Source organism: Brassica oleracea, chromosome C9 (genome assembly GCF_000695525.1).
Source record: "Brassica oleracea var. oleracea cultivar TO1000 chromosome C9, BOL, whole genome shotgun sequence".
Lineage (NCBI taxonomy): Eukaryota > Viridiplantae > Streptophyta > Magnoliopsida > Brassicales > Brassicaceae > Brassica > Brassica oleracea.
This window is the reverse complement of record NC_027756.1, coordinates 18,729,113-18,756,883: the sequence shown is the minus strand read 5'-3', so window position 1 is coordinate 18,756,883 and position 27,771 is coordinate 18,729,113. Positions and strand designations below refer to the sequence as shown.

The 27,771-nt window shown below is 34.9% G+C and overlaps 4 protein-coding genes across 4 annotated transcripts in view; all 4 read right to left on the bottom strand.

Annotated features, from left to right (window-relative positions):
* LOC106312829 (protein ENHANCED DISEASE RESISTANCE 2-like) overlaps positions 1-158 on the bottom strand; it is a 5,734-nt gene extending 5,576 nt beyond the window's left edge. Inside the window, exon 1 of the mRNA XM_013750495.1 lies at positions 21-158. Coding sequence (XP_013605949.1) covers positions 21-158 — 138 coding nt within the window. The remainder of the gene's footprint in view (positions 1-20) is intronic.
* Positions 159-726: 568 nt separating this feature from the next.
* Positions 727-2,982, bottom strand: LOC106315594 (MOB kinase activator-like 1A). Its single transcript, XM_013753364.1, has 7 exons — positions 2,854-2,982; positions 2,329-2,377; positions 2,134-2,242; positions 1,908-2,001; positions 1,433-1,566; positions 1,163-1,326; positions 727-980 (listed from the first exon to the last, which is right to left on the bottom strand). The coding sequence occupies exons 1-7, from the start codon at positions 2,874-2,876 to the stop codon at positions 906-908; spliced, it is 648 nt and encodes a 215-aa protein (XP_013608818.1). The 5' UTR covers positions 2,877-2,982; the 3' UTR covers positions 727-905.
* Positions 2,983-7,074: 4,092 nt separating this feature from the next.
* Positions 7,075-9,842, bottom strand: LOC106318607 (cyclin-dependent kinase F-4-like). The gene is made up of 11 exons (XM_013756655.1): positions 9,612-9,842; positions 9,439-9,517; positions 9,288-9,356; positions 9,119-9,208; positions 8,901-9,039; positions 8,693-8,795; positions 8,534-8,586; positions 8,377-8,443; positions 8,170-8,278; positions 7,628-8,072; positions 7,075-7,537 (listed from the first exon to the last, which is right to left on the bottom strand). Exons 1-11 carry the CDS (start codon positions 9,617-9,619, stop codon positions 7,332-7,334), a joined length of 1,368 nt encoding a protein of 455 aa, XP_013612109.1. The 5' UTR covers positions 9,620-9,842; the 3' UTR covers positions 7,075-7,331.
* A 138-nt stretch (positions 9,843-9,980) lies between these two features.
* LOC106318608 lies at positions 9,981-10,939 on the bottom strand. The gene is made up of 3 exons (XM_013756656.1): positions 10,810-10,939; positions 10,320-10,483; positions 9,981-10,049 (listed from the first exon to the last, which is right to left on the bottom strand). Exon 2 carries the CDS (start codon positions 10,445-10,447, stop codon positions 10,322-10,324), a length of 126 nt encoding a protein of 41 aa, XP_013612110.1. The 5' UTR covers positions 10,448-10,483; positions 10,810-10,939; the 3' UTR covers positions 9,981-10,049; positions 10,320-10,321.
* Positions 10,940-27,771: the final 16,832 nt, after the last annotated feature.

Below are 27,771 nucleotides of genomic sequence, written 5' to 3'. Positions count from 1 at the left end.
GGGGGGGGGGGATGGTTCACCTGATTATCCTGTGGCTTCTTCTTGTAATACGCGAGAAGACGAGGCTCCAACACGAAGTACCTCATATGAATGTAGGATCGTCCGATCTTCCTCCTTCCGTATCTCACCATCCATCCCTCGTACACAATCTTTGACATTTTTCTACCTTCTCACACCCAAAGACGAAGAAGATATTTAAGGGACAAACAATGTCCCACAGAAATCGGAATCTTAGATCCAAATCGGAAAAGTGTACTTCCCGCGTGAGATCAAAGACGTGATTGGATCATTGGCCAAGGAATCTGGCGGTTTGATTCTCTGTTTCTTTTTCTGAAGATTTATGATCAGTTCGCAAAAGGTTTGAAATTCCTGTATAATCACGAAATTTTCAAAACGATAACGAAAATTTCAACTTTTATCAGAGAAAACCCAAAAAAACAAAAAAAAAACTCGAAAGCTAAATGTGTAAGTGAAATTTAATTAAGAGAAAATAAGTAAAGTGAATAAATCTGAAACTGTACAGTTAATTTTAAGGATTTTTAATTTCATTTAATTGACTACTCATGCCAGCTTTTGCACCCTTTTTCACGTTCCATTAACAGGCGTAAGTCCAATGTGGCTAATAATGATGGTTGAAGAGTGTTGTTTGATTCGAGATGCTTAACGGTAAATATAAATCATCATTTTTAAAAAAGAGTAAAAATCAATAAAATAATGTAAAGTTCCTTTTTCTTTCACATGAAAGGGTCGGTAGTCGACATCGGATTTCTTACATAGTAAATGTTTAAATTTTACAGAGAAATTAGGAAGGAAACAAACGGATAGATTTATAATTTAAAACCATATTACCATTACCATTTATAATTTATTTCTTTTGATTTTAAAATCTGAAATTGGCGTTTTGCTCAGTAAGGTGAAATGATAGATTCTATGAGCTCTTGTAGAGGCGCCAGTTCTTTCTTGTCAATCAGTCCAAACTCCTGCCCAATACCACCAATGGCCCCAAAGTTAAGGAAACAATTTAAACAATCTACAGAATATTAGTATAAAGCTTTCAATACTTTTTTTATGTTGGTAGAAAATTGTATTTCAGTGCAATATTTGTATAAAACATTTCCTAATTATTTCACACCCTTAAAAATTAGAAAGAGGAGAAACTCACATGAGTAAAGAGGATAAAGTGTTTGAAGCAAGTGTTGAGATGAGCTTCTTCTTTAAGGCTAACGATTTTCTGGAAATGAGAATGGTATATGTGGGCATACACGCGGAACAGTCGTTTAAATATTGTCTTCACCACATCCTTGAAGTTCTGAGGAAATGGTGCTCCTGCAAAGTTCACACAATAAAATTAACATTATTAGGATACGTAGTAGTCGATATATTCTCTTTTAGCTCTCATGGACAATAATTATTATTATTTATTATCAATTACCAAGCCTTTGAGGAAATAAAGTCTCATCATCGAGTTGGGTCTCGATCCAATCCATCAAATACTCGACATACTTTGGAGCAGAAACCTCTATTGGCTTCTTGATCTGCACACCATCTGCCCATCTATACTCATACCTGCCAAATATGTTTTGTTACTTGTCAAAAGAAGGAATCCATAGCAAGATGAATGATGAAGCACATAGGTTCATAGTTGGAAGCGTTCATTGTATTAATAGATAAACTGTCATCTCGATTTTGAAGTCAGAACGAAACAGAAACGGTGAAATTAACATTTAGCTTTTCCTTGCATGATAACAAATGAATATGCATAATCACTCACTAAACCCAAATTATATTAATCACCGTGTGAGGTAAACAATTATGGGTTTTGAAGAGATTAATGAGTTTGCTGGATGAACCTCAGAAGAATAGATTCAATTTTTTTGAAAAAAAGAGATAATAAAGGAGAAGCATACTTGGGGCCAGCAGTCATAGTAGGACAGTTATCAGGAGTGCAGAACTCGGTAAGGGTACCATAGAGCAAGTTCACCTGATTAAAGAAATCCACAGCTGAAACGAAACACGCAACAAAAAAAAAAATAAAAGGGTAAAATATCAACAAAATTTATTTCAAGAATATAAAAGCAATGATCAGCATTTATCCCCAAAAAAAAAAAAAAGTTTAAAGCATGAGAGACTGACTGTTGACAGCAAGCCATTCGTTGGCATCCTCTCCAGGAGGAAGTCGAACAGCTTCTCTCAAGTTGCCACTTCCTAAAGTGGCATCTATATGCTGTCGAAGCTGTGCACCCTATATACATATCACAGAAACCTTAAGAGTTCATTAATTCATCTAATGACAACAGCTTGATTATCAAAGATACCAACAACAGGCACCTTGCTTCCAGAAGGTGCGCTCTTCTTAGGACGGAACGTCTTCTGATTTCTATGAATAATTAAAAAAAAAAAAAAAGGAAGTAACGTTATCAAACCAAAATCATCAAAATCTTAAGAAACCGAATCAGTAAGCAAAGGCTGTGATTTAATCAAGAAAAATGTTCATTGTAAGATCTGGCCAAATAACAAATTCATAATATGACGAATCATCAATTTCATACAAAAATTAAAATCAAATTTTTGTATGCCAAACAATAAGAAACGAATCAGCAACCACAGGAACTTTAGATCATATATTCTGATTCGATATTTATTCTGATTGAAAGGATTCGATCAGGGAAAAACAAAAATCACAACAAGATTTGGTGATCCTGCACAATACAAATGTACCAGGAATGGATCACAGAAGAAACAAGATCAACACTAGCTTTCATATCATATTATTCAAAACAGATCTGAGATTGCAAACTATATCGCCTTATCTTAATTGAACACAAAATTGACGCATAGAAAGAAGAAACTAACCTTCCCAATCCAAACAGACTCATGGCGATTAAGCGATCGAGAGAGTGAGAGAGTTTCTTCTTTTTTTCCTCAGGTGAAAACGAGAAGAGTCTGGGAGAAAGAAGAAGACGGGAAAAGTGAGGGAGGGGAGAGTATTTATATAAAGATGACGAAAGGCTCTCCCTCTCTCTCTTCTTATTAGCTGTCATATTTTTATAAACCCCCCTAACTTTCTGAATAGTTTAGATTTGTACCCTCTATTTTTTCTCTGAAATGGATCACTTATTAGCTGGCAAAAATTGAAGTGACTACACAATGATTGGGAAAGTTGGAATCTGCGTACAATTCATTAAATCTTTATCAGTATTTCTTTCTTTTTGAAACTAAATTTTGTCAATTCTTATATATTTACTTCCATTTTAGTTGATCCATAAATCAATGGATCATGTAGAGATATATGCTTATTAAATTACTTTCATTTTTTTCTCTGCATCGTGGATCCAATGCTTGAATGTGGAGATCCCTAAAACAAGGCGCTCTTTATTGTGAATAATAATATTGTCTGTATTAAATTTAAATTGCAGGCTGGTTTTTCATACTCAGTCTACTTCAAAATACTTTCATGTTTTAATCGAATACACAAGAATTAAGGCATATATTTTTTTCTAAAAAGTAACATTAAAATATAAAGTAAAATTAATTCAGCCAATCATAAAAACAACTATAAAACATCATTGATGACACAGTTTTCTGTAAAACTAAAATTAATATATAAATATCAAAATATCAAATATTTTGAAACATTTTAAATTCTCCAAAATATAATCTATTTTGAAACGGAGAGAGTATTATATTTCCGTTTATTTCATCTTTGAAGATTCCACAGATCATTTCATTGTGCCCCTAAAATTAAGACAGCGATCTGCTCACTCGGTCTGCACATTTGTACCGCATATGCTACTCTTTGTGTTTATTTTTTAACTTTGGGACATTGTACATCTCGTTTGGTTTTACCCGGATTAACGAAGTATGCAACTATCCCCTCAGCTGTGGCCTTGCCTCTGAAGTTCTCAGTCTCAGATTTTAAATACACACAATTAGCTCAGCACTCAAGAATCATCACAAAGACGAGGAATAGAGAAGAAACAAAAACAAAAAGAAGAAGATAATATTAGCATGGTATGAAGTTTATACTATGAACTATAAACCTGCTGTAGTGTAACAATAACACTTGATGGTCGTTATTTCAAGACTATAAAGTAAACAATAGACACAAAAGAAGCCCATAACAAAATGCTTAAAACTTTTCATATCTCATTTGCGCAAGAGCTTATGTAACTTCGCTTATGTAACTTCATTTCAGCTATCTGTCTCAGAGACTCTGTATAAATAAATATTCCTACTTTATGTAACTCAAATGTTTACCATAAACTGTTTTTTTTTTAAACAGGACTGTTATTTGACAAAGAAAAACAATCAAAGCAAAGGTCTTGTTCACCCAAACAAGAACAGAAGACCATGCCTACCTGGGATTTTACTGCACAAATATCTTACAACAGCAAACAGAAGAAAGAAAGCAGGTAAGATAATGTTTCAAAGCCGGTCGTTATTCAACACGCAACAAGTTCAGACACAAAGAAAAAAAACGTAAATCATTACAGGCAATGAATCGGATGCTTAGTGCAGAGTTAAGTAGATCTTGTTGCTGCATGTACTTTTCTGATCTTCAACCTTGTGGTGATACAAAAACTTCAGGGTGCTCTTTAACTTGGAGGTTAACAACAAGAATGTTGGATTCGTTAAGGACTACGTCAGAGACTGCGTACACGGACTTTTTCTGGATTTGGCGAAGGAAATCAAACAAAATCGCATATCTTAAACTAATACAAGGACGTCATATTAAAAAAAAAATATATCACATTTATGGAGTTATGGAAGTTGATAGGATCATGGACTATAGAAATCATCTATATTTATAACATGTAACACAAATTTCTAAGCAAACTAAAATATTGGTTAATTTCGGCTTTTTTTTCTACTGAATCACTTCATTCTTTGATTTTCTACGAATTTACAAAAAAGTTATTTTAAAGTAGTGGCTGGTAAGAGTAAGCCACTTGTGTAAAACACATGTTGTTAAAAACTGTTTGTTTATGAGTTTTAAATTGTTTTTTATCAATCAAAATAAATTGACAAATTTATTTATTCATTAACAGTTAGAAATTTAATCAACATTTTTATCTTACGTTTTGATACAGATTCTTTTAGTCTGTTACATTCACAATTTTCAATAAAAACTAATCAAATATGTGATAATAAAATAAATTTAACATGAGTGTAATCTCAAAAATTAAAAATATAGTCATTTAAGCAAACTACATGATGAATTCTCTTAGATCTTTAATTTGATTCACAGATAAAATTATGGATTTTAAATAACACTAAATCCTGACCCGCGCGCCAGCGCGGATATGAATTTTCGGTTTTTGATTATTTAATTTATTAAATGATCTATTTGTAATATTTGATCATATTATGTTCACTAAATAAATATTTTTTCTGCATCTTAAACTATCTATTTTTTGACGAATGTGCGATATCCTATAAAAAATTAAGTATATAGAGTTAATTAGAAAATTGTAAAAACATAATTTTTTCTTTCGTGTGCGATATCATATAAACAATTACCCGCCCAGTTAACAGAAATCATGATTTCTTTCATGTGTGATTTTTTTATTTGAATCATTTCGTAAAAAATATATTAAATTGTACATATTTTAATTAGAATATTTTTAAATATCTTTACCTTTTTATTTGAAATGCAACTCAATATTTTTTAAAAACAATTATAACAAAACCTTTGAAAATATTTTTAGACGTTTTTTGAAAAATCTGAAAATTAACATTTTAAATTATAATTATCCTAAAATATGATTAGTTTTGATGTAAAAGAAAACTAAAATTATGTTAAAAATAATTATATTCAATGATAATAACAATTTAAATTTATTTAAGGATATTTCATTAATGTAACTAAAAAGGCAAGAAATAAAACAGGTAATTTAAATTCATTTAAGGATATTTCATTAATGTAACTAAAAAGGCAAGAAATAAAACAGGTAATTTAAATTCATTTAAGGATATTTCATTAATGTAACTGAAAAAAACAAACAAAAAATAGGAAGTTTTATTAATGAAGTAATGACATTTTCAAATGGGTACTTCTCTTTTAATAATATAGATATAACATTTAAAATGATTTTCACAGAAGGATATTTAGAAAACAATAATTATAGTATAGAAAAAAAGTAAAGAGTCAAGAGATCTGTCTATAAGTTACTTGAAATTTTTTAATAATTTTTTTAAAGAAAATTAACAATAATAGTTTGAAAATAACATAAATGAACGGTAGAAAAGAATGGACATGCATTTATCAATATGATAATATAATATCTAAAGATGTTAAATAACAAACTAAAAATAATAAAATTTTGCAAACTTTTATTATTTAAGAAAGAAATCTCGAGATACGATAAATATGTTGTTTTAGAGATGTACGATTTTATTGTTAACTGTTAGGAACTTCCAAAACAATTATCAAATTATGTAATAGTTGTGTTTAGGGAGAAGAGAACCAACCACTCCTGCCACCCCCTGTTCGGGAACGCGCTAGGCGCTAGTCGGACGGTCGGGTTGGGCCTAGCGCCTAAAGAGAAAATCGGGGATTAATCGGAAATTATGCGGGGCAGAATTTTTAGATGGTTTACTAAGTTATAAAACATGTTAATCTTTAATTGTGTATAACATTAATACATTTTCATGTTTAAGATTGTATAAAACACACAAATAGAATATATAAACTTAATATAGTGTAATTTTCATCAAAATTATGAATATAAATGATATTTATAAAATTTTAGATCAAATAAATAAATAAAAATATTATTAAAAATAAAAAAATAAAAAAATAAAATAAAAAATAAATAAAAAAATAGATTAGGCGGCCGGCTAGGCGGCTAGGCGGTCATTTAGGCGGCTAGGCGGTCATTTAGGCAGTCTAGGCGGAAAAAATCGGATATCCGATTTTTTAAACCGATTTGGCATAAATCGGGGCGGAAAAGTGACGCGTAACGCCTAGGCGGCCGAGTTTTAGAACAGGGCTGCCACCCATCCCTGAAGTGAAATGCAGAATAAAGGGACCGAGCTCTTTTCTAGGACAGGAGTTATTAAAACAAAAAGATGTATACACAATGGAACGATTGGTCCAAAAGTCGAGAGCTTCATTGTGAAAATGAAAAGAATACTCCATACACAGACACTTGAATTCAAAACGTCAAGAACATAAAGAACAGAACGACGAAAGATCCATAGATAAACAAGAGTTTTGGAAGAAGAAACACAAATAAAAGGCAATCAACAGTCTTCAAACTTTCGACTTGGACTCTCGGGTAGTAGTAGATGACGATGGGTGTGGGGTCATAGGAAAGACCCTTGGACCATTAACCAGCAATTCTCCTAGAGTAGGGATTGGGAGGCTGTGTAGGTCTGAGAAACATGTCACCACTATCCCCCACCCACCCTGCCTTCATTGCCGGTTGTTGTGTCTGCCTTTGACTCCATCTTCCACCTCCCACCGCAGCATTTGCCAGTTTATTTGCATTCTCTGATGGCCCACGAGGAAAGACCCACTTCTTGTTCATTGATGCTGCAGATGTGCATACATTTTATTACCATTAGACGAATAATCAAAACTATACGACCAGGGAAAAAAAAAAGAATATGTGATTTCACTTACGAGGACTCTTCCTTCCAGGTGGTGGTATATACTTAGCATCTCTGACATTATAACTTCCCACAGGTTTGCTGTTCCATGATGTCTCCTGGTTAATCTTATTAGACATCTCCTGCTTCCTCTGGGTCTGACAAGCACCGTAAGGAAGAGCATTCGCCTTTGGAGTAGCATAACTGTTGAACGCCTTATTATTATTAGCAGTACAGGTCAAAGTCGCTGGCAACCTCTTGACGGATTGCTGCTGATGCTCGAGAGACCCTCTCTGTCCAACAGACGGTTTGGCACGGAGAGATGGTGGAACATAGTAGCAACTCTGGAAGAACGGATGCTGCAAAGCCTCTGCAGCAGTCGGCCTATCACAGGGATCCCATGAACAGAGACGCTCAACAAGGTTAACGGCCTCTGCAGTAGCATATGGCATCAAGCTTGAGAGGTGTACACCCGGAAGCTGCACGATAACAAACGGATTATTACTAGTAACCAAAGATACAAAGTCCGTGAAACTACTTTCACCAGAAACGTTTGAAGATTTGAGCAAACATTACCTGAGGGAATTGGTAATTGATGACGCTAGCAAGATTAAGTCCCTCCAACCATGTCTCTTCAGTTGGGCTACCTACCACACTACAGATTTTATAGATCTCATCTGCTTCACTGCACACAATAAATGAGACGTTTTGCTAGCTTAGCATCACATCCGCAACACTATTTTAATCAGGACAATTCGCAATTAAACACTTTTTGACAAATACCTAGCTCCAGGGAAGAGAGGGCGAAGAGACAACAGCTCAGCCAGAATAGCGCCCATTGCCCACATATCTAAACAGTCAACATTACACCATTTTTAAGAAATGGACCGACACAATATTGAAAGACACTTCTTTTTATTGGAATTTCGAGAACACTAACCAACTTTTGACGTGTACACATACGACTGTAGCAGTACTTCAGGTGCCCTGTACCTGTTAGACATTTAGGGCAATCGCCATCAGCACATGTATCATCTAATTACAAATAAAATGATTTTCTTTAGGACTCCTTTCAACAGATCAGGGAAGTGAACCTTACCAGCGTGTCGAGACATACTCTGTATAAGGTGGACTCGAATCAATCTCCCGGGCCAGGCCAAGATCAGCAATCTTAATGACATCTTTAGAGACTAATAGATTTTCTGCATCAGAAAAAAAATACACATGATTCTTCGAACTACGATTGCGTCAGAAAAATCAAAACACCCTTCACATGTGTTGATTGGCAATTCAAGGCTATCAATTACCTGGCTTAAGATCACGGTGGAAGTATCCACGCTGATGCATGTAAGAAAGGCCTTGGAAGACTTGAAAGCACCAATTTCTGACATCAGATTCCGCAAAAAGCTTAGGACGATCCTTCATAAGCTGGTAAAGATTGCACTCCTGGTCGAGAAAGAATATTAAGGACAATGGAGAAGAAAAAGCTACGGAAAAAAGATCAAACAAAAAGTAGCAAGTATACCATGTACTCGAACACAAAGTATAGGATATCATTCTCCCGGATGACTTCCTTCAGCTTTACAATGTTTGGATGATTCATTCTGCTAAGTGACTAACATGAGAAAAGAGAAGAATCAGCAGACACACAAGGAAAATATACTGATAACTTTTCAGAAAAGAAGTTACGATACCTTCACTTCCCTCAGATTCATACATTCTTCCCAAGAGAAATACTTCTTCTTCATTTTTTTAATTGCAACCTGTCCATCGAAAACTTCAGTACCCTAAAAACAAGTACAAATACTAATAGTACAGAAGCACCTCTCGGAAAAAACAACTTACAACTTCACCCGCCTGTTTATTGACAGCTCGCCAAACATTCCCAAAAGTTCCATCACCAACTTCTTTGATTAAATTATACCTGCAGTAAGGCATCACAAATCAAACAAGAATTATATAAATCAAAGGGTCTGAAGCCAAAGATAAGTGAAAATTTCAAGAGAAATCAAACCTACCTCTCCATCCCCTCTACAGTGAAGTAAAGTATCTCCTTTATTTTTTGTCTGTAATGTATAATTTCAGTTTCCAGTTGTTCGTATAGTAGCAAACTCAAAGTTTCTCCCGCTGGGTAGGCTGGTCGCTATTTACTTTGAAAATCACTCGGTTGACCAGCAAGGCAAAAGAAAGACACCAAGAGAAGAAGGCAAAACATATTGAGGACTGGAAGACGCAATGAACCAACAGGAAGGAACGTTCAGAGACTCTAGGAAAAGACTATCAAAGCTACGACATGTCAAAACTTGAAAAGAAGCTTGTACATCCTTCGTTAGTCAGCTCCCATAAGAACCAGACATGATGGAATAGGGGACTAAGACAGTTTTTTTACTGAAAGGACCAGGTTTAGATGAGGCTTCAGGACTATGCGAAGAAGCGATAACTTGCAGACATGAGCCCTGTAACATACAAAGACGCCACACAAACATTCAGGAAAGAATAAGATCTCTCTAAACTCTATTATTCCTTTTTGAGATTTCCTAAATTCTAGATATCATTATTTCCTTTTCTCAAAATTTCCATATTTCTGTATTCATACTCCCAAAAATCTTTATAAACCTCATATTTCCTTATTATCATAATCAAATTTAGAGCTAGGTGTCCTCAAATATATCACCAAAAGGACAAACTCAATAAAACCATCTATTAGAAACACACAAAAGACCTACCACTAAGTGCAGTTGACGAAAGAGCCACCAAGGAAACCAGAGAGCGCAAGAAACCGCAAATCGAGTGCTTCTTGCAATGAAGAAACCCGAAACTGGTAGCAGCCTGAGCAGATGTAATCTTGTTCCATATCTCAAAGGCACTAGAAATGAAAGCTTAATATAACCTGTTAATTAACACAAAACATCACTAATTAAAATAAATATCACAAAGAACAACATACAATATGCCTCAAAGACTCAAACGAAAATTCACTAAGAAACCCTAATTGCAATCAATGGAGCACAAGCTAGATCCCAATTCATCTGACTGTGATCCAAAACACGAACGCAAGTCGGATACGTCAAATTCGACTCAGTCAGATCTCCGAAACGCGACTCCGATCAAACAACAACCACAAATCAATCCCATTGAAGCACAAAAGCGAAAGGGAACATCATAACGAAGGAAACAAAATTGCAATCGGTGAAAATCGGAGAGATCTGTGATTACCTCAAGAGCCAAAAGGCATAACCTCCGTCTCCGACGACGGGAAAAAGACGTTATCTCCTACGCAAACTTACGACTCCACCGCTCTCTCTCTCTCTCCTTGCCGCGTATTTTTGTGAGGTTCTCGTGATAACTATTAAAAAGAAAAAACCTACCCTCCTTTATAATATCTCAGCTAAAAAGGAATATATAATTATTGAGTAATATTATGGTCGTGGTTGTCCAAAATAAAGAAGAAGCAACATTATGGTCGTGTATGTGGGTGGTAGCTATAATCTTCTGCAGCCAAACGTACGGTAACACACTACCTCTTGACCGTTGATGATTATTGAAGACGTCTTCGCCAATCTGAACCGTATACTTTGGAATTTTGATGGCCGCCTCCCCCAGTTTTCCTTTTATTCTCTGCTCTCCGTTCCAAGTTGTAACAGATGATAAATACTTCCCTTGACTTTTCTTACTTTGTTTTATTATTTTCTTTTTCTACAATTCAAATATTTTCCTTCATTTTTTCCTCCATGTTAGAAAATATCTGTGAAATTTAATTCAATTTGTTATTAATTTTATAGCAATTTTATCCATCAAAACGATTAAAGGGACAAAGAGATTTTTGGGGGCGTTCCTCCAAAAAGAAGCAAAAAAAATTAATTAGTAAAAAAAAGTTAAATAAGTAAAAGTTTATTTTTATGATAAAATATTATTATTTTACGTTCAATATTACTTTTTATTTTTCAAATTTTGTATCTATTTTACAAATCAAATCAAACATCTGATAAAAATATATATGTTTTGCTAGATATGTAGATATTAGATATTTAGAAGGTCGTGAAACGAATCAAATCAGTAAGTTGTTAATCCAAAAATAACAAAACATATTAAAAATATCTTGAAAAATTCAGATAATTTTCTATACCACTCCTAAATATATATCAACACGCTCAAAATATAGGAGATTTACTTTTTTTTTTAATGTAAGAGATTTACACCCAAAAAAAATATAGGAGATTGTAACTTGGTGGTGTTTATAACCAAACACTTTGAACTGAACACGATTTGAAAAAAATCCGATCTAAATCAAAATGTTGAAAATATCAATTTTTGGCAAAGAAATTCTCAGCTAGGCTAATTTCAAAATCAAAATTATTTAAAATGTTTAGATAATTTAAAAATTAACAAAATATAGTCTCGTGTTATGTCCATGTTTGAATCTTTGATGACTTTTGAGTTTTGACCTTTTTGATTTATTGGGCCTAAAAATTATGTTTCTCTTGTGAATCAAGAGAAAAGGAGGAATACGGTTGTTCTTATTATTAGTCCGTAAACAATAATACCTTATATAGGAATACAAAGTTAGAGTTTAGAACCTTTTAGAACATAGGCTTATAGGCCTATGATGGACATCCACATTAATATTAATAACACTCCCCTTTGGATGTCCATTATACAAAATAAGTCCTAAAACGCGTATGATGCTGCCTCGTTAAAAATCTTACCAGAAAAATCTAGTGGGAAAAGCCATGGTTAAGGGAAAAAGAGTGCAGCGCGCATCTACTCCCCCTGATGAGAGCATAACTTGAGATATCTGATAGGAGACAATCCAGTGTGATTAATTAACTCTTTTGTCTTGCGGCTTGGACCGATTCACTTCTCTTGATAGATCTGACACTCTTCACTGAAACTTGAACATTTTGATGACCGTAGAACGAAATGACTTCCAACCACTTGGAAATCGAAGCTAGCATCCATGTCTAACGTTAGGAACCGGTCTAGCTCTGGTAAGATAGTAGTATCGAGCAATATTTGGGATATCAGTCGAAATAAGGTATTCTGAGACAGCTTGTACATGTTTCACAAAAACTGCCATATCTCGAGTTCTATCATCGGGAATGACATGATTCAAATTGGAGATTAAAGTAGACACAAATATCTTTCTCTGGACAACAATTTCATATTTTAATTCCATCAAGAAGGTCTCTTTTTATTGGTAAACTTTCGACGTTCGATTCTTTCACGCAAATGGAATGTGTTCATGTCTTGATTCTTTTCCAAGCATGATTGATCTTTGATCTTTCTGTTCTACTTCTATAAATCTCAAAAATTAAGTTGGAAGATTGATAACATTCCTCTTTAGGTGTCTATCATTTGCGTGTTCTTTGTTGCCTCGTTAACACTTTAACATAGAAAACCCAATGGGACAAAACCAATGATAAGGAAAAAGAGTACAACCACGCACATCATCATATTCTCCCCCTGGAAGCATCATCTTCAAGAGATGTATTCTCATCATATATATCATCCTTTTGGAATTTCTATAAGCATATCCTTGGTGAATAAACTCGTTATCTTGTCAGATAATCTCTTAGACCATAAGACTTTTTGTCCATAACATACTTTCACACAAAAGGTCATATTTTGGTCTATTTGGATTCCATGTCCAAATTTCCTTTTTATAGACAATCTTTTAAACTTTGATATTGTACATACTTGTACATACGAGTTATTTTCTTTCTTCTTATAAAATTTACTAGTATGACCACTCTTCTTGTCATTTGAAATCACATCTTTCAATCATGTTAGAAATCATTAAATTTCGAACTATGGTACTTCATGACCAAGAATTATTTCCATTATATGTTTAATACACTCGCGCAGTAATGTTCTCGAGAACTAGCACTTACTGCTTCTAGCAATCCAAGTCCTTATGGGATTTACTACTTTCAGTTTATGTACTTTTGAATCATTGACATGATTGTCATTTTCCAATGGCTTTCAATTCTTGCCAGGCTAAAGAAACTTGAAAATTGATGCTTCCACCACATGATGATGTGTTTCTTTATAATCAATTATAGGTCTTTGTCACAATCCTTGTTACAACATCACATCTTATGATTTCATCATCGCATCTATTTCACATAAAGACCTATTTATGTGCCACTGGTTTTACACTTCAGGTGCATGGACTACTTGTCCAAATACTCTTCTCTTTCGAAGATATTTAACCTCGCATCTATTGTTTATTTCCATATTGGCCAATCATTTCTTTGTGTGTGTACACTTTCCAATAGATGGTTCATAATCCTGATTTTCATCAACTGTTATATTGCATGCATATGTATTCACGACGTCGATTTGATATCGGTTCCATATCGTTCCAGACATGACATAGCTATTTGAGATTCTTATTCTCAGGTACCTGAATTTCTTTCTTGTCATGTTTTCTATCTCTCCTAGAGATCTTTAATCTTTCATTCCTTGATTCTGCCATTCTCATTCATGCTCCTTTTCTTTTATGAGGATTATTATATTCAGAACCGATAAGTCTTTCACGCTTCTGGTGCTCGTTAGACTCATTAGCAGTTTGATACTGTCCTTCTGGGACATTTATTTTAACTAGAGCATTTACAGCTGATGCTTGTGATTTATTCACTTTCTTAGGGTCAGTAAATGAGTCTTGCAACTCATATGTTAATCTTTGTAATAGAATAATCTTCATACATTCATTTGGAATTATATTCATGCTTTTTAGTCCGAGGATCAATGATAATTCATTTCTACTCATTCATTCTCCAACTGCTTATTTTCTCCCCCTAATGTCGGATATACTAACTTTGAGTCTTTAAATTAATCTTATAAAATCATCAATGGAGATTATATCCAACATATTCATAACCTCCTTTGAGGTCCCATCTCTTATCCATGTGGTGGAGCAACTACAACTTATCCAAATTTTCTAGATGGGGATCTTTGGTTGCTGACCCAAAACCAATTTGATGGGGAGAGTTATTAATTACTCTTTGGCATTATACGAATCAATGCTAATGCATCTTACGTATAAACATTAGCTACAATATGTTCATCATGTATCCTCACATGCATAAAATAAGCATCAAAGGCTTGTGAATTCACCAGTATTATCAATTAGTCTCGCAAACATTAGGTTACAGATCTATGACAAGGATACATACGACCTTCTTGTCGATGCATATGGTGGATGATCAGTCCACCAGTAGGTGATCAAGCCCACAAACAGCTCCTTGTATAAATAGAATCCAATTTTGTTTGATTGGTGAAAACCGTATTCTTATATTGCCTTGTAAGCAAGCAGCATTTAGCAGATCATTCGTAAGAATCTTTTGGTTCTTCAACAATGTCCATATGATTATCTTTCACATCATTACTAAACCTGGATGGCATAGCCGGTTTTCCAAACATTCACTTTCGGTAAACTTCTGGTTTACTATTATATTTATCTCTATTTCCTATCATTGTGTAGTACAATACAATAGTGTCTTGGGTAATACTTCTTATTGAAGGTATTCAACATTTCTTTTTACTTATTGTCTCAACATTGTTAGATGTAAAATCTTTTGGTTTTATTTTATAAATGACTCCTCAAGTCTATTTCTAGGGTGAACATACTTCTGGATGTTTCACTTACTAGGGATGTGAGATTCTCTAATTCTCACCCTCAAGATGATAACATTACATTTTGTCAATCTCGAATTGAATCTCAATTGAAAATCAACAACGTACCCAACTTAAGGTCATGTGTTATATCTTAGATCTTTTTTTTTGATCTTTGAGACTTGGGAAAGTATAACGCATTAATGATGTTAAGTTGTGTTCTCATAAGCAAGCATATATCTCTGCTCCTCTAGAGCTTCCAATAATCTTGATACCACAAGACATTGTACTCACAAAAATTTCTTTCATCTTTAGATGAATGAATCATATCTTTTATTTATTACCATCTTTATTTTCTCAACTTCAAGTGAGAGTATGAGTTCTAAGAAAAAAATCTTTGGATTTTAACTTTATTTATATCCACATTCACGTCTACAATCACTTTTATGTTCATTTTCTTGACCAATGTTGATTTGCTTTCTTAATATAAAATGTCAAATTCTCTTGAAAAAAATGATCATAATCAACTAGACGTGATTTATCATCTTACATCAATAGCTCATTATTTTTCTGAGTCTCAAGGAGACAAGATACAAATATAAATTTAATCTTTTTTTTTTCTCAAACATGTGTCTGCTGGACAACATTACTTGAAAAAAAAATGTATGCTCACCTTTGCATCATTATATATTTTCCGAGAAATTTTACTTTTAAACTTAACATCAAAGTAATTAAATTATATTTACAGACTTCAGGTCTTGTAATCTTTAGATGCAAAATACATAATGAGCTTTAGGTAATCACATTTAAATGATTTTACCTCTATTTGGATTGTTCTCCAAAATTTATGGATCTTTAAAAGTCAAGCCTTAAACTTAGAGCCCTCATATATATAATGGTAATAAATATAATAATCAAATTATTTTAAATTATATAAAATTATGTATTTTCTCATAAACATCTTGTTGTATTAAGAAATAAATAGATACCTATAGTAATTATTATATTGACTGAATTCTTAATTCATGCTATTTAATAAGGTTTAACCAATCAATCAATAGAGTGAATAAATTTTATATCACTTTTGCTAACTTTTTAAATTATTTTATCTAATCAGACTTTTATTTACTTTGTATTTGAAGTATGACAAATAGAAATTTACTTATCTTAATAAGGAGAAGGGCAACGAAGTTCGGAGATCCAACCATTCATATTTTCCAGCTGTTTATAATCTCATATTATATCATCTCTTTTATAATGAGTAGATAATCATGAAATACTATAAACTTGCTCATATAAATATGGATATTATGTTAGTACACATCAATATTTCTACTAGAAATCAAATTTCATCAGAAATCATTAATAATAATAAGCAAGCTTAGAATATAAATCATGACCATATAAAATCAATGCGTTATATAAACGAATAAATATCAATAAAATTAATCATGTCATGAATTTAAAATATTAATCCAAGATGCTTAATTAACCAAGAAAAGCAACCAACATCTAATCAAACAATAAAATATTAGGAAGTATACGCCTATTCACTAAGTTGATCTCCCGTATCAATTTTAGTTATCTGTTAAGTTCCACATGATTATAAATCATTTTCCAACTTTCATTTTATAACAACAAGCGATATAAGAACAATAAACTTTGACCAAATCAACGAATAGCAAACCAAATAATAAACCAATGAATATTGGTTGATATTCTCTAAACTATAAGGGATGGCGTGACAATTTTAGATCAAATAAGTCAATTGATATAAAGCATGAATCTGATAAAAAATTTCATCTTAAAGCATGTCATGTAGAACTATGTATAAACCATGAACTAAATATTATTGACAAATACATGCACCACTTGACTGAACAAATTGGACCAAACCAACATCTCTCTTATCAATTTTAACGAGCGATTCTGACCCCTTAATAAAGACAAGCTTTTATAAGTAAAGTCAATCTCCGAAATATTCATTCATATAAACTCTAGTAATTTAAAAGTCAAACATCTCGTAGTCATAGATACTTAATATCTAAACTTTAAACTAGGCCATGAGATAAACAAGGTGAACTTCATATTCCTTAACTCTTGTCATTCAATAAAATTAAGTGGAAGAGATAGATAAACTTTCACGTTCACGAATATAAAAGCAAATCAATTACTCCCTCTCTATTATTTTAAGAGGTGTTTAAGGTTTTTGCACAAATATTAAGAAAATACAAACTTTTATGTAATTGGCTTTGGTTACATAAAATAACATTAAATAAAATTAATTCAACCAGTAAGAAAAAAATACAGTATTTTATAATTGGTCAAAAATTTCAAATGACATTAAATTTTACCTAGAATTGTGCGAACATCACTTATTTTGAATCAAAATCAAAATCCTTAAACACCAGTTAAACTGATACGGAGGGAGTAGTATTTTCAAGGCATAAATATTATGTAATTATGTCATTAGTTAGTGTCTAGCCTATTAATATTCTCAAGGCATCCCTCCTTAAAGAAGATTAAAAGAGTCAAAGACTAATCAAAATCAATGGATTAATTACCACCGACAAATAAATGAATACTAAGCAACTAATCCACCGAGCACAAAACTAAGGAGGACCAAAGAAACATAGAGCATGAGATGATTAAATAGCAGATCAAATAATATTTAGTTATTTAGGTGGGAGTAATCACCTATCGCAGAATAAAGAATTCAAATATTTCAACATGCAAGTTATAAACAATAAATCATGATATGGTAATTTGATAATAGCCAATCTATATAAAACAGAAGGTACTTATCTCGATCGTAAAAGCAAAGTCGGACGTTAGAGAACGGAGGCGAACAATGTTTGAGAAACAGAGACGATGATTTGATCGGACTTCACGGCCAAGATTTCTTTTGATCAGATGGCTAGAGATTAGTGTATTTTGATTTTGCTCCGAGGGCTAGGGTTTAGTGTATTTTGATTTTGCTCAGACGGCTAGGGTTTCGTGCTGATAATGTGTTGTGAATCAAGAGAAAAGGAGAAACAGTTGTTCTTATTATTAGTCTGTAAACAACGATACCTTATATAGGAATACAAATTTAGGGTTTAGAACCTTATAGAACATAGACTTATGGTCCTATAATGGACATCCACATTAATATTTATAACAGTTCTAAATATACTAGATATTTTCTCCGCGCTACGCGCAGATTTTGTCATTATTTTTTATATTAAAAATGGTTTAGATTATTTTACACTAAAAATTTCATAAAATATGCAAAACAAAAAAAGTTGACAATATTTTAATATTTTTTTCGTTTTCATTCTTTCGATGAATTTTACTATATTTTGTATTTTGATGCATTTATTATTTATATACATATGATTTTAGCTTTTAAATTATTCATTTTTAAAGTAGTTAAATAAACTTCATTTCAGATAAATATATTAATATTTGTTATAAATGTATTGTATTTCAGAAATATTTTACTCTATTTTTGATAAATATTTGAAAGATAATAGTTTTTATTATTAATGAAATTCACTCAATTAAATCTTTAAATCTTGAATCAGTATTCTTATGTCTTTTTTGCTATTTACTATAATATATCTCAACATAACCGCATTCTATTCTAAGTTATTTCATAAATGTATGTTAGATACATTACAATGATGCATATGGAAAACATATTGTATTTGGTATTATGTAGAAGTCAACATGGCCTTTCAGTTTTGTTTGTATGCCGGAGTGATTAAACATTCATTTTTCCTTAAGTTTTTTAATTAGTAGAAATAAATGAATACAAAATTTAGTCCTAAAAAGCAAGAACCAAGTTAATACTATCTAACTTTTGTAAAAACTTCTCAAAAATATCAAAACTATTCAATTGATCTGGGGTGATATATCTAAAAGTTGATTTTTACACAAAGTAAAGAAAGAAGGTGAAAAATCATCTTTTACACTATTATAGAGTGGAAAATAGAATGTAATTATAGCATTTTACTCTAAATTTTATTTCAAAATATAAGATAAAGTAAAGTTGGAAATGCTCAAAACGGGAAGGAAACTTACTGCAACGATATACTGAGTACCTACGTTTAACACTGATCCAATCGTTTTCTTAGAGCATGTTGGTGAGTCATTAGAAATATCTACCTTTCTTTTTACGACTCATTGTTATGTTTGTCTACTTTTTTGTATCTATGTGTTCTTTTAAGTACTATTAGAAGAAACTGGTTTGCGCTACACACTGATTAATATATAAAATATTACTATTATTATTGTAATGCTTAAACAAAATCAATTTGAATTTTCAATACAACATTTCAACTGACGTTATGTATGTAAAAATAATGGATTACATTATTGCGAAGCATATTTAAACTGAAGAAGTACCTAGTTTTCTAAAAGACTTTGAAGAAGCCTATAAAAAGAATTATTCATTGTAGGGATTAGAGTGTATCTAACTTTTCTCCTCACTTATATCTTCTAAATGCTAGAAACTTAAATGATATGAGAGGATAAAAAAAAGGAAGTGATATAGATTTATATGAACCAGTAATTCTTAAGAATATTAGATATCTTAATTCATCTTGTAACGAAAAACACTTTAGGTAAATCTTAATACAGTTTTTCCCCAACCTGTTAGAACCACTGATGGGTAGACCACTTAGGTTTTTGGGGATGGTTCTTTTACAGTATGTAGTTGGGATTGGGAGATCTCCTATACGGTAGCAACAAATATCCACTTGCTCTGTTTTCTTTTGTTTATGAGTATTTGACTGGTGTGTTTTGTTCTTGAAGCTACTTTCATGTCGTAGGTTCAGACAAAAGAAGTCTCAGTCACAATAAACAAAAGCTATGATAATAAGAAATTTATTATTTATCAGAATCCTAAAAAATTTGAAAATGTGGCCATTACTTCTGTATGTTAAACTCTATTTGGGTGATATCAATAAAAAAATAAAACATACAGCAAAAAAAAAGAAATAAAACTATAACATTTTTACTAAAACAGAAGAAAGAAAGATGAGATACTTGGTAACTCGGTCACCTCAAAAGACTTTGCAATCACCTGAGGATTATCAAACAATATCCAGATTAGAATAAGGTCTATGAATCATAAAAGCTTCCTACAAATCTATGAGAAGTCTGTGAAACCTCATAGAATACAAAGAAAATAATATTTCAGTTACACGTTTGGTTACTCTATGCATGTGAAAACAGATTAAAAAAAAAATTATTCACCTACATGTGGTATCAGCTCATGAGTAGCAGAAAATAAAAGTGAAAGTATAGAAACTACTCCACAAAATTAAAAATACCAAATGGTCAAAGTTTTTCTTCCAGTCACTACAACTAAGCCATGAGAGAACTATCAAATGCTTAAAATTACCATGGTTCTGTAGGATGCAGATCCAAAGACTTAACTCTCTCAAACCTTTGAGCTAGTTCTTTCTGATCCAAAAAAATTAATATATAGTGAATCATTAAACACAGCTTAAGACCATAGTGAATCTCCAAAATACAACATGGATATAGCAAAACAATACCTTGACTGATCAAAATATTTTATTCCCATTCGATCGTTGAAGGAGGCTTTGATGTAATGTCTCGAACCACATGAGAGTTTACTCCTTGAATACTCCTTGTGCTCAAAATTGGAGCCTGAAAAATCATCACCAATCTCAATACAATCACAATACATATTCTGTTTGCGTTTACACAACTAAACCAAGCAAACAGGAAAACCACCAGTGATACACTGATACGTAGCGCACTTAAGGCAAATACTTTTTATCCTAAGAATCAATATACTTTTGTCTATATTTGATGTAGACATGAAAGTTACATCACATATAGTGAAGAAACGTTTAAACAGGTATGAGACCCACAAAATATATATATACACATGAGTTTTAGATACTCGAATACATAAAACAAACAGTCCTAAAGTTCTCAAATATAAAAATACTCACAATAACTGAATTGACCAACCTTAAGTATTCACATCAACAAAGCAGTAAGTCGAATGGTCAAACGGGTTCTATATGGATCGGTAATAAGGAAAGTAAGAAGTTTACCAATTTACAGTCATTCCGTCTTGGCTTGTAACTGCGCGATGAGAAACGACATAGAATGTGTTCTCTTGTCACCTTGGACTCCAACTGATATTACTTGAAAGAAAACTTCAAAAGTTTCTTGATGAATCAAAGAGAACCGTCTGATTAATATTACAAACATGATGAGCACTACAAAGCAATGATATAAATTCTAGATCATTGCTGGAGACAACAAAGTGACCATGGGTTGTTTTCTTAATAAAATTTAGTAAGACAAAACGCCAACGGAACATTAGTTAACCTAAAGTTTGAACGCAATTTAGAACCACAAAAATTTGCAACACAATCTGATTAAGACATCACTGATTAGTCGCAAACCTTCGATAATCATACTTTTTTTTGCTTGGCCGATTAGTTTCTGGGGGCAAGTACCCTGAAATAAAAATTCTCTTTTTTCTGTTAGCTAAACATTCTAAACACTCTGATCGCCACATGCGTCAAAAACGTCAGAATCTCCTCCGAACCGGTCTTCGCTCTTCTCGTCATGTGCACAACCTGCTATAATTTTGGTACACGTCTTGACTCCGCCGCGTTAACCCTCTCTACCGCTCCATCTGTCTATTAACTTTAGAATCAAATCCCAAATTAGAATCCCAGACAACTAAAGGACGGGAAGAAAACACTAATCCTACTTACCTTGTTGTTACTAAAAGAAATATAGAGCTAAAGGAGAAGCACAAGTTAGGGGAGGGACGATTTGCCTTCCGGTTGATTGGAAGCCATTGTTATGATCCGTCTGTGTTGAAAAGAGGAGAAGTGGGGCTTGAATGGTTATAGACCATGGATTTTACCCACTTTTAGCCATGGTCTATAAGTGTTTTAATATATATTTACTACTATATAGAGTATATTTAGAGTATTTACAGGTTCAAGGACGATTTGGAGGAATGTGGTGATTTTGGTGTCTTTTGGAGCCTTTTGAGTGCAGAGCTGCAGAGACATGTCAGATGTCTAGCTATGTATGGAGACCTTCCCACCATTAGATTGAGTCCATATTTAGACACAAGATATAGCTTTGAGTTAGCTTTCCAATGCCACTGGTTTGAGGTTAATCAGCATCATGTAGCAGAAGTTATGCATATTTTACTGAAGCGTGGTCAGTCTACCTCGCAAGAGGAAGCTGTCGAGGAGATGAAGGACTGTTGATCGATAACACAGCATTGATGTCGATCGACAGGGATGCCAGAACATGGGCCAAGCATATTTCAAGACCGTTTGAATCCCAGAAGCCGCACCAAGTTACCAAAATACCCATAGACGACCAAAAATCATATTTGTGTATTTCTAAGCCATTGTTGACGGCAACAAGCTTTCTATTATCCTATTATATTGTTTTCTCTTAGGTTTGGAGAGAAGATAAATTCTCCTTCAGAGTTTGATTGGAACTCCATTGGTTTTATCATTGATTTCTTATCTATTATATTATTCAGACTATGATTTGTGTTATTGCTTGCATGTCTGAGTAATTCATCTTGTTAGGTTTAGGGATTTCATGAGCTTAATGTCAAACTGATAATCAATTAGGATTGCTAGATTATCTATAGATCTCTACACCAGGGTGATTTGTAATACTAGGATCTGGAATAGTTAGAATAGCACGACAATGTGATTAATTGTTTGAACCTAGAATCATAGGATAGTTGAGAGGCACAAAATTGCAATCAATTAACTGAACCCGAACTCTGCTGGATTAGATACCTAGGTTACGAGAGTTGGTCTAGAAATCTAGTAGAACTAAATCGATTAGGTCGTTAATGCTTGTCTAAGGAAGCATCGATCGACGCTCAGGCCATAACATCGATCGACGCTCGCTCCAAGTCAACAAGCGACAGCTGAGACTGGACTTAGACATCTGATTAGCAATTGCATGTGAAAGCTAGATTGCTTACATATTAAAATCGAGTTCTAGAATTGAATCTATAAACCATTAGCATCCTTGAATTGTAGTTTTGAATCTCTTGATTGATAAATCCCTAGGTCTAGCTATTTCTCCTAATTGTTTACAACCTCAATCAACCAATCAAACAACTACTTTGTTCACCTTGCTTTCATTGATTTACTGCTTTATAAACTGTTTGCCTAGCTTAATCTTGACTTCTATAGTCTATTGTGTGCCCTAGCTCTCTGTGGATTTGATCCCTAAGTACTACAATTGAACCTCTTATTTGAGAGAGTAAAATCACTCCTTAGGGTAATTTGAGTGATATCAAATTTAGCGTCGTTGCCGGGGAGCTTTGATCGCCAATAGACTTGATTAATAGGTTTATTCTAGGTTTTATGTACTGTCATAGTTACTTACATAAAATTTTCTCTTGTCTTTCAGGTACATGCCTATCAGTACCAGAAGCAACAAGGAGGAATTACTTTTCTTCTCAGACCCAGCACGTTTGGAACGCTCGATCCGCAAAGAGAAACACACATCATCGATCGACACTACCTCTACTACGTCGATCGACACCACCTCTACTACGTCGATCGACACTTGTGACAGAGCAACGATCGACAGTTCAACTCGAACGTTGATCGATACCAATCCGCGAGCAGACATGGTCGCGACACTTGTGCTACAGAGGGATGAGAATGGAGACATGCATGACCCTGGAGGTCATCTGTGTAATGCAGCAGGTCAGAGGATAGATGGACCAGAGACTGCAATCCTTGAGTCATCTGCTGCCACCGAGGATGCTAAAGTTCCTCTTCAGAGATCGTTAGCAGATTTGACCAGGCCTAGTCAGTTCTACACAAACAGGTCTGCGATTCAACCCCTACAAATCCAGGGATTTGAAATACGCTCCACACACTTCTCTCATGTGGGTCAGCACCCTTATCACAGTCTTCCTGATGAAAATCCCTCAGATCATATTGAGACACCCGAGGACTTTGTGTCTAGCATCCAGAAGGATGAAGCAACCAAAGACTACATCATCTGCAAGCTGTTCAAATATTCTCTCTCTGGGAATGCTAAAAAGTGGTTGAGATGCCTACCACCAGGATCTCTCACTACATGGAAGGATGTCAGGACTGCGTTTATGACTGAATTTTTAGATGATACAAGGGCTGAAGAGATGAGAGATAAAATTTGGACATTCTCTCAGGGACCTACAGAAGCTTTCAAAAGCTCTTGGGAGAGGTTTAGGAGATACCAATGGGATTGTCCACATCATGGTTTTACGGAGATTCAGCTATTGAAGAAGTTTTACAAGGGTATTGATGTGCGATATAATATGATGCGGGATGCTGCAAGCGAAGGAAACTTCGAGACAAGAACCCCAGAGGAAGCTAAGAGACTGATTGAGAACTTGATGTCTAGCAAAAGTTCAAAAAATCTGGATATGCACAGGATAAAATCAGCTACAATGGATAGTGATAAGATGTTTGAGGCTGAGATTAGTTCTGTACATGAAGTCTCGTTGGTAGAACATGTTGTAGAGAAGGATGAGGATCATGGCTACATAGAAAAGATGGAATCTATGATAGAGAAGGTCCTAAAAATTCAGCAGAAGAGGAGTGCATACTTAAATCTGAGGTTGGATGTTCTCTACAAAGAGCTGAATGGAAAATTTGAAACCTTATATGCCCATGTCATGATGCTAGATGCCCAGGTTTCTCAGACTGCAGAAGCTGTGAAGAAGCAAGAAGCTCTAATCAAAGGGAAAGCTGTGGAAAGTGAGAGGCACCAGATTAATGCCATCTCAGAAAATGACTTTGGGGAGGTGCTCGAGCAAGGGAAGCCGGAAGAAGATGCTTTCCTAGTCGAAAGGTCCATGTCCATAGGCAGCTCGTATTAGTGTCGACCGACACCAACAACTGAGCATCGACCGACACCAACAACGGAGCACCGATCGACATCACCAGTCGAGCATCGATCGACACCACTTTTGGGATCGAATAAAACTGTTCGAATTCAGAGCCACTCAGAGTTCGCCGATCGACACCCGCATCCTCCCACCCTAGCTCGAGTTAAAAAGGGACAACATCGATCAACAACAATACAATGGACTCGATCGACAGCAACATGGGAACACCGATCGACAACAACAGAAGCGCAGCGATCGACAACCACCAATGCCATACCAAGTACGTTTACCAGATCTTGATGGACACCGTTTGAAGGAAACTCAAAATCCATATCAGACCTCAGTTTGCTTGAAGACAACATAGAAGATAAGTCAGCAATCTGCAGAAGCACCAGAGCAAGAGCAATCAACGCTAGCTGAAACCTCTTTCGTTGAGAGTGTCGATCGACGACATTGTTGGGGTCAAAATCGGTCACGACGAAATTAACATCCAAATCTCCGTAAAAATCAGCGTGAAATTTTTTTACGAAAGTTATTCTTCGTAAAAAGAATCTTCACAAAAAACCCTTGCGGTAAAATCTTGTTCTAATCTTAATCGAACCGCTAAATACCGATTGTCCGGACGCAACAGACACGTATCCAAATCGGCCACGGACAAGCTCAAGTATGGCCATCGGACCACGCACAAGCCAAGCTCGGTCGCTGCGTAGCGATCGAGCACCTACACGGCTCGGTTGCTGCGTAGCGATCGAGCACGCACACGGCTCGGTCGCTGCGTAGCGATCGAGCACGCACATGGCTCGGTTGCTACGTAGCGACCGAGCTCAAGCCAAGCTCGGTCGCTACGTAGCGACCAAGCGCACGGCTCGGTTGCTACGTAGCGACCAAGCTCAAGCCAACCACGGTCGCTACGTAGCGACCGAACACACGGCTCGGTCGCTACGTAGCGACCGAGCACATACTGATAGAACCCAGAACCTGGACCAGGACGTGGAGCAGACTCAGCATGGTGACCAGGACGATCAGATCAGTCCAGCTGAGGTTCAGCCATTCAGCCGTACCAGATCAACGGACAGAGCCGTGTACCGGATCGACCCGCGTGCACCCGGACGTGACCTAAGGATGGATCCACGACCTGATGACCGAATCAGCCGAACCACAGGCGTTCTTCCTCGACCCATTCGCCATTCTAGAGCCAACAGTCAAGCCAGAACCCATGATCATCGAGAAGAATCAGATTCCGGACTTAGCCTGTCTTTCCTGGCCCGTTTGGGACGTACCGCACGCCCGGATCAGGCTGATCACGACATTTCCACCCACTTTTATGATTTCATGATGATCGATGCTTCCAACTACTCCAAAGGAAGGATACTTAGCTCTCTGAAGATTTGGGTCGAGCTATCTCTTCATCCGTTCATGGATCATCGAGGATCAACCATGCGGGCAGCCTTACGTCCGTCCTGCTCCTTACCGCAGACGACCTGATCACCACAGAATGAACCTGGACATCTTTATGAATCTGGACCAGTCAACATAAGAATCCGCACCTTGACCAGTCTTAGTCAAATTTCGAAATTCTATGTCTTGTTTTCATTCATTTCTATTTTCCATGTTGTTTTTTCCCACAAATGTCTTTATGTTTCTTTGACTCACAAACCTTATAAGTATGTGATGATCCCCTTAATTAAAAGATGATCGATTTTCCTTTGCTTATTTTTGAGTCTTCTCTCATTGTTCTTTGCTTAGAACATTCATACTTCTCTTGGTGAGGTCATCTCCAAGCGAACCACTTCGTTGTGTTGGACCGGTGCGTCACATCCGGCAACCTTCGAATCTCTGGTAGTATCTTTGGGCTATTCCGCAACCCTTAGTGTCACCCCTCGATCCATCAGTTCTCAATCCCCTCGGATCTGAGTTCATATCAACCATACCGAAAGAGTGATCCATATTTTGGTTCTATCAAGTGGTATCAGAGCCACTCTCTCGGTAACTCTTTTTTTTTCAATCCATTTCATCTCATCTTCCATATTCTTCATCTAAATTTCTTATTTATCTATCTTGAACCCGGGCCCCTCATTACCCCCATATAAAAAAAAAAGATCTATAAAAAAAAGGAAAAGTATTAAAAAAAAAAAGAAGATATTCCAAAGTTTGATTTGTTTGTGGTGTGGTGGTGGAAGAGAAAGCCTGCTGGCCGAAGAGAAATCCGGCCTTTGAGGTGGTTAAAGCGGGTTCCCCTCTAAATCTCTTATCTTTCTCTCTTGATCTTTTGTGGTTCACTTGGATTTGCTCATTGGGTGATCTAGTTTGCTCTCTTAGAACTTTGGGAGGAACTCTCTTGTGTGATTAAAATTGAGTGAAACACGTGTGTGGGTGAGGATAAACACATGAGTGTGTGAGGGTTTTAATATAACTCTACCTTGTTTAATTTTTCAGGTAACCATGGATAGTGAAGAAGAAAGAAACCGACCCGAAAATTCACATGCCGGATTATCTAACTTGCAAATGCGTGCTCTCAATGATTCTATGTCTAACTTGTTGAATACAGGTTTGGAGGCGATCCATCAGAGGCTAGATGAACTTCAGGGCCGTCCAACTCAGTCACGAACCAGAACCAGACGTGACCATCCAAGGAGGAACAGCCGGTC